At 38.1% G+C, this 7389-nt stretch overlaps 1 protein-coding gene across 3 annotated transcripts in view; it reads right to left on the bottom strand.

Annotated features, from left to right (window-relative positions):
* Positions 1-401: 401 nt before the first annotated feature.
* Positions 402-7389, bottom strand: part of FKTN (fukutin) — a 22779-nt gene continuing 15791 nt past the window's right edge. For 2 of the 3 annotated variants that reach the window (XM_010565214.1, XM_010565216.1), the window contains one exon: positions 2776-3172. In XM_010565214.1, coding sequence (XP_010563516.1) covers positions 2959-3172 — 214 coding nt within the window. In that variant the 3' untranslated portion in view covers positions 2776-2958. Of the gene's footprint in view, positions 991-2775; positions 3173-7389 lie in introns of those variants that run through there. The other variant, XM_010565215.1, reaches the window with a different exon arrangement.

The following is a 7389-nucleotide window of genomic DNA, read 5'->3' as shown; positions in this document are numbered from 1 at the left end:
AGTCAGGGCACTGCACAAAGCATGACAGGAGACATGCAGAAGTGCAATGTGTTTGTGCAATTGCAGGATCCTTTTTTCTGTGTATGGGCACCTGCTTTATTCAAAGTATCTTTGTTGTGTCCAAGTATCTTTATTAAAAAATAAAAGGTCAAGACAGACAGTCAATAAGCAGTGTAAGAAACAGTTCAATTTTTTTCTCTGTGCATTATGTCATGGTAACTGCAATGAAGTGTGTTAAATACTGCCCAAAATGACAAAACAAAGGAAGAAACAACATCTTGAATTGCAAATGAGACCTTCATTCTTTTAATCAGTGTTAAATATACACTTGTATATTCTGAAAATATTTTAACCTGAAGAATAAATTACAGGTATAATCAACTATTTAAGACATTCTCCCTTTCACGGACATGCATTTTTTTCCATTATTCTTTCCATCTACAAAGTCAAAAATTTGACAGGATTATAATTTTCTGATAGTATCTTTTCCTTCACCCTTAAACACCTATCACATCTGAAAAACTTACAGGCTTATTGTACATTACTAAACAAAGAAGTTCACAACAACAGAGTTTTGAACACGAAAACCGTAAGGACCTTGGCTTTTTTCATTTTAAGGAACAAATACAAAAAATTCTACCTGAGAAATTATCCCTTATGATGTAATGTTTACTTTACGAGTAAATGGCATTAGCAGGATTTTACACCTCTCTCTTCTTAATTAGGAAAAGCTAACAAAGTTACCATACCAACTGAAGAGCCAGCATGACAAGTTGTTGCCAGAAGCTGAATAATTTACTCCAGTGCTTCACGGGCAGGAGACTGCTGGAACCAAGAGGATTGGCAGGAAAAAACATGCAGCGCGCTCCAGGATGAAAACAGCAGGGAAGCCCCAGAGTGCACCTGGAATGATACAGTAGTAAAACTGCTGCATGGCAGTAACTATTTCATCTCTCCAGAACTGTACACACTTGAATACACAGCCAAAAACTGCAGATGAACAGAACACAAACCACAGACTCAACCTACCTCTACCCAGTGAAAGGGGGAAAAGCTGTGACCCATAGATAGTGTCGTGGTTTAAGCCCAGCCAGCAACTAAGCACCACGCAGCCGCTCACTCACTCCCCCCCCATCCAGTGGGATGGGGGAGAAAATCAGGAAAAGAAGTAAAACTCCTGGGTTGAGATAAGAACGGTTTAATAGAACAGAAAAGAAGAAACTAATAATGATAATGATAACACTAATAAAATGACAACAGTAGTAATAAAAGGATTGGAATGTACAAATGATGCACAGGGCAATTGCTCACCACCCGCAGACCGACACCCAGCCAGTCCCTGAGCGGCGAATCCCTGCCCCCACTTCCCATTTCCTAAACTAGATGTGATATCCCATGGTATGGAATACACTGTTGGCCAGTTTGAGTCAGGTGCCCTGGCTGGGCATGAGAAGCTGAAAAATCCTTGACTCTAGTCTAAACACTACTGAGCAACAACTGAAAACATCAGTGTTATCAACATTCTTCACATACTGAACTCAAAACATAGCACTGTACCAGCTACTAGGAAGACAGTTAACTCTATCCCAGCTGAAACCAGGACAATAGCCTTTCTGCTTTAGCAAGGAAAGAATAGATACAGGTTTGTTGCAAGTAAACATGAGCTCCATTCTGCACCTTGACACTGGTTCACAAGTACTGGGTCTGTACCATATATTATAGTCGTAAACTCACTAGCAGCATTAGTGTCCTTGTCTTCCCTGCACAGCAGGACTGGAACAAACTTGGACACACATGCTCACATGAAAGCTATTATCCCTCTCCAAAATACTGAAGAAGAAAGCTTACTTCATTGACCAAAAGCACAAGCAGAAGCAGGAGGAGAGAGTTGTCAGGCTTCCACTTTCTTCCCATCCAAACGCTAATGTTCCACTAACACTTCACTTGCAATTACCCTACTGCAAATTTGATAGAACAGTGGGTATTTGTATACACTTCTGCTTACACTTAGAGAAAAGAGCTGCGATTCTCTGAGATCTCTGTTCTGTGCGTCCATGTTAAACAGAAAACTACCAATACCTTCTTCTATCTACTTGTAGGAAAGCAGGGACAACTATAATTTTCTAAAATCTAGTCAAACCTTTACATGGAGATCACACTAATTGGGACATCAAAAGCAGGATATTTATTTTTTTCATGGGAAAGACATCCCTGTAGTATACACCATCATGTTTTTAAAAAACAAAAAAAAGCAGGTAACATTCCCTGCCATAATTGCATGTAGTGGCTAGTTCACAAAAAACCCAACTGTTATTGAAAGATGTCCCATGTGGATAGTTTCTCCTTCCATTCATTTAGTATTACACTGTTACTCAATACCTCCTACATGTAAAGCAAGTGGGTCACACAGGTTCTGTGTAACAGAAACATTCCAATCCCAAGACCAACCTGCTGCATGTCATAGGGATAGATCAGTCTCAAACCAAGCACATTTGAGGTACTCATAACTCCGGTGTTTCAAAGTTGAATATTCAAAGGATTTCCCCTGAAAAAAGAGGAACTTCTCTGGGATTTTTTCATCCTATCCCTCTCTTAAGTTTGAGAAATGAACAGTCCCAAGATTTTGATGATCCCAGGGAAGTCTAAGCCACCTGGCCACTGTTTACATTTAAATAGTCAACTGCCCATAAGTTTACTGCAATATTTCTTCTCTATTCCCTTTGCACAGCTTTTCTTTCAGCTCCCGTTCTCTTCAGTTGCCTTTAATAATTTCCTTTAACTACCTGGAAATGCATGATGAAGGTGAAAAAAAAACCTGTTAAGCAAAAAAATGTAAATGTCTCCTTAGGAAACAGATGAGAAGTTACAAGAGGAATGGATCTTGATGCCTTTGGGAATTGGAAATTACAAACTGAGAGTTTCAAGGATAGCAGGCATGCTCTACTAGCAGTCAGGTGGTCAGTAGATTTGAATGACATCATCCCATTCATCGACAGGCCAGACACCATTGTACTGCACATTGGATGGTGAGCTCTTCCAGTCCCATGTCTTCACAGGAACCTTCCAGTCTGGGCCATAGTTGGCTTCAACATACTGACGGGTTTCACAGGGCACGTGTACCTTGAGTTCTACAAATTCAGTCCAACACAGAGTAAACTTTGGAAAGAGATACCTGTGTCATAACAAAAGAACATGGTCACTGGCAGAAGGCTGAAATACATCTCTAAATAAGTTCATGGAGAAAGCAATCAACTGCAGCAAGTGGCCATGTTACATTTATAATATTTTTTTTCTTAATTCATAACTTCCTATTTATAAAATATTATTTACATACTGGACAAGGGTGTTATTACCAACAGTAACTGGTTAACATTTGCCACATGTTCTTAGGAAGGAGCATTTCAAATTCTTCTGCTGCTTATTCCCATATCATTCTGCAACCTGTAGGAAATCACTTAGTCCCTGTCCTTACTTTTCCACTTACAAACTGGATTGAACAGTCAACTCATCTAGAAGGGTGTCAAGAGGATGATACATGTTATTTGGTAGCAAAGATTTTGATAAAAGCAGCATTAAATATTTTATTATGAGTCAGGCCTTTTTTAAAAACAAGTTTTTACCTTTCTTCAATCTTACTAAACAAAGCATGCAATTCCCTTTCAGTACCCAAGTTTAAACACAGTGCCAGACTTGGAGCAGCTGCAAAGAATTAAGATACAGCTGTCACCCTGTACTTTCTGAAACCTTCTTGTCCCATTCAAATTTTAAAAATAATTTATTCTACCAAACTGACCTTGTTCTGTACCTATCATTTTCTGTAGAAGGGCCAACATAAGCCCTACCTATAAGTATGCTTCCACCAGTGGAAGTTCACAGGTTAATTTCACAGTTTGATCAGAATGACATCCTATAAAAGTACAATGACAGAGTCAATGAGTTAAACAAGTAAATATCAAAGCCTGTGTACTATTCCTGCAGAGGATCACCAACGCTTCTGAAGCTGTGAAGTCTTCCACAGAAAAAAAAGTGATCTTAAAATTCCTTTTCACAGGTTAAAATGAAACCATAAGCACTTAGACCTTTTGAAAAAGAAAGTTAAAAGATTTGTGCATTTGCATGAATTAGAAACCCCACATAAACTTATGCATAAGCTTAATTTTATTTCTAAGCACTGTGCAAACAGTATCAGAAAATAAAACAAACTTGCTTTTATGCCTTAAATGGAGGGGGAGAAAAATGTGATCAAGCACTTTTGTATATATATATCTAGAGACTACTGATTAGCTCTACACTAAACCAAAAAGCAAAAAAAGTCAGCTACCAAGGGGAAAACAAGATAAACAAACCTTATTAGTGGATCTATAATGATCAAATAGCTATATAGCTGTTATTAACCCAGGAAATCATTCACCTATCAGAATTGCAGTGGGCGTGCATGTGCAAAAGCTATCAGCAAACCACTGAAATAACACATCCTCCAGAGAGTGAACTCTGAATAATAATTCTAAGGAGAATGAACAGGTAATTTAAATAAACTAATCTGCAAATTAAAAAGTCAGTTGGAAACTTCACCAAAATAATTATTTAACTATTATTAAAATCAAATGTTTACATTCACTGACGAAAAATGTAGCTTTCAGTGGTGCTTCACACTACTGGAATCCTTGCTCATTGTCTGCTCATTCCAAGTGGCTGGGATAAGGCTATGTACTCTTGTACATATACGCTGCTCACCGTTTTTTCTTCCAACTTCATTCTCATGAATCTTTTGACACAGAAGTACTGAAAAGATTTTATACTTACACAAAGTCCTCTATGTTAAGAACCTACAGAATTAACTCATTTTAAGGATTAAAGCATACAGTTTAGATTTGATTCCCAGATTCGGGTTTTGTAAATACTTATTCTCTGCTGAAGAATGCAACTGTCTAGCATTAATTTTGTAAACAAATAGGAGGTCTCAATTGCTGTAACTCCAAGACAAGACATGGAGGATGTACATGCTTGCTTGTTTCTGCAATGTTGAGGAAGTATTTGTGTACATGAAAATACCAATCACACAGCCAGACTTGTAAGGTTTAAAAACCAGCTCTCTGAGTAAACAGAGACTAAAAATTACTAATGAAAAATATTTCAGAGACTAAATAAGAAATACTTTCTCTCTTCATATTTTTATTTGGCAAGATGTATAGAAAGTATACCTATGCAAATATTTAGCTTAGTGAAGAAAATGTCTTTTACCCTTCATTTTTAAAAACATAAAATATCTTGGAATAGAATTCCCACACTTAATTGTGATGATCTAGTAGCAACCGGTATCTCTTTTGATACCACATAAACGGCTGTTGAGATTCATTTAAATTTGTTTAAGTGGGTTTAGGATTCAGTATGATCAAACAATCACTTCTCTTTTGACTAACCTCAATTTACCTTCCCCCAAAATTTTGGAAGGGCTGAAGACTAAGCAAAATTGAGGGTCATTCTGGCATTGCAAGCATTCAGATCAAGCATGCTAAATCATCACATCTCACAGCTCAAAAGCTGTGATCTTTTTTCTCTTTCTGAGAAGGTATTTGGAATAATACATATCTGGAATTATTTGGCTAAGCATTCTGAACAGCCATGTTGTGTCAGGGCTCAGGGCCTTTATAATGGTAAACAAGAAGGTTTTTTGGTGCTTTTCTGTATGGATTAAGTACAGTAAACTAGGCCTAAGAAACACCAGTTCAGAATTAGAGGCTTCCTTATGCTACTATGTCTAAGCAAATTATTTCTCATTGAACTAGAAAGTCATGCTGGTAAACTCTGAAAATAATTACAACCAAAAGTAAGTACTAGGTTACAAGAAAAGGATAGTGTTTATGAAAGCTGGAGTTCCAAAAGAGCTGTAATATCCTAGGATGCAAGAGCTGGAGCATAGCACAGGTTCACATCTACCTTCTATTCTCATGCATTGGACCAGTCATATCAAAGGGGGAAAAACAGCTCTCAAGTACCCAAGGTCTGATGCTACAATGGAATTTTTGAAAGACCACATCAACTCCACTGGCATGGAAACAGCTACTGCAGTTTAGACACAACAGAAGCACAAAGAAAAGGAAAAGAATTTATTTGTCAGCTTCCTCCTCAGAATACATCACACAAAATCCTCCAAAATCTTGTATGGAAAAACCAGACATTAAGCCTGCTTTGGAAAACTATGAAATTTTTGCTGTATTCTAAGAAAAATACTCTGCAACATACCACATTTTCTGCGGGAATATTCCACAAGCTCTTCCTTTAGTCTATTTGTAAGCGTGCCTTTTGACTCCCATCATCAAAATACCTTCCCCAGTCTTTATCATTTCAGAACAAAGATAACTAAGACAAGGACTCAGACATTATCACCATCTTGATGAAAGTGTTCACTAAGTTCCCATTAGCTAAATATAAGCAAATAGTTCAGTTCAGGCAAAATATGAAAGATAATGAAATCCTATAGAAGTCAGTAAAGTTTTCCACTAGTCTGCAACTGTCTCTTTTGAGTTAAGGTGGGTGACGGAAAGAAATTAATCTAATTATCAAAACCTGTATTCAGTTTGCTGAGTAGATTAGGAAGCTGTTGTACTTATTTGCTCATTTAATACTGAAAAGTATGAAGCAAGAAATGCAGGATTGTATTTTAAATCCCATTTTCAGAACATGAACAACAAGGTCTGAAGTAGTCACCTGTGTTGCTGTCACAACATTAGTCAATGAAGTATTCCAAATTATTACCACAGAATCAAAAACTATGGGGTTTACTTCGCAAGGACAGTTGAGGCTTTCTGCCATAATACTCTGTCATCACGATAGATGCCTAAAAATTAATTTTTAATGCAAAATTAATTCATAGAATGGTTTGGGTTGGAAGAGACCTTAAATATCTTCTAGTTCCAGGCCCCCTGCCATGGGCAGGGACACCTTCCACTAGACCAGGATGCTCAAAGCCCCATCCAACCCAGCCTTGAAAACTTCCAGGTATGAGGTGTACAGGGACAAGCAACCTGTTCCAGTGTCTCATCACCCTCATAGTAAAGAACTTCTTCCTTATAGCTCATCTAAAATATATTGAGGTGCTGCAGCATGTCCAGAGAAGGGCAACCAAGTCGGTGAGGGGCCTGGAGCACAAGTCTTATGAGGAGCAGCTGAGAGAACTAGGGTTGTGTAGCCTGGAGAAGAGGCTGAGGGGAGACCTTATCGCTCTCTACAACTACCTGAAAGGAGGTTGTAGTGAGGTGGGTGCTGGTGTCTTCTGTCAGGTGGCTGGCGATAAATGAGGGGAAATGGCCTCAAGTTGCTGCAAGGGAGATTTAGGTTAGATATTAGGAAAAATTTCTTTATTGAGAGGGTTGTCAGACATTGGAACAG

The sequence above is a fragment of the Haliaeetus leucocephalus genome, unplaced genomic scaffold (genome assembly GCF_000737465.1).
Source record: "Haliaeetus leucocephalus isolate CR32 unplaced genomic scaffold, Haliaeetus_leucocephalus-4.0 Scaffold187, whole genome shotgun sequence".
NCBI lineage: Eukaryota > Metazoa > Chordata > Aves > Accipitriformes > Accipitridae > Haliaeetus > Haliaeetus leucocephalus.
The sequence above is the reverse complement of the archived record's forward strand: the minus strand, read 5'-3'. Positions and strand labels throughout refer to the sequence as shown.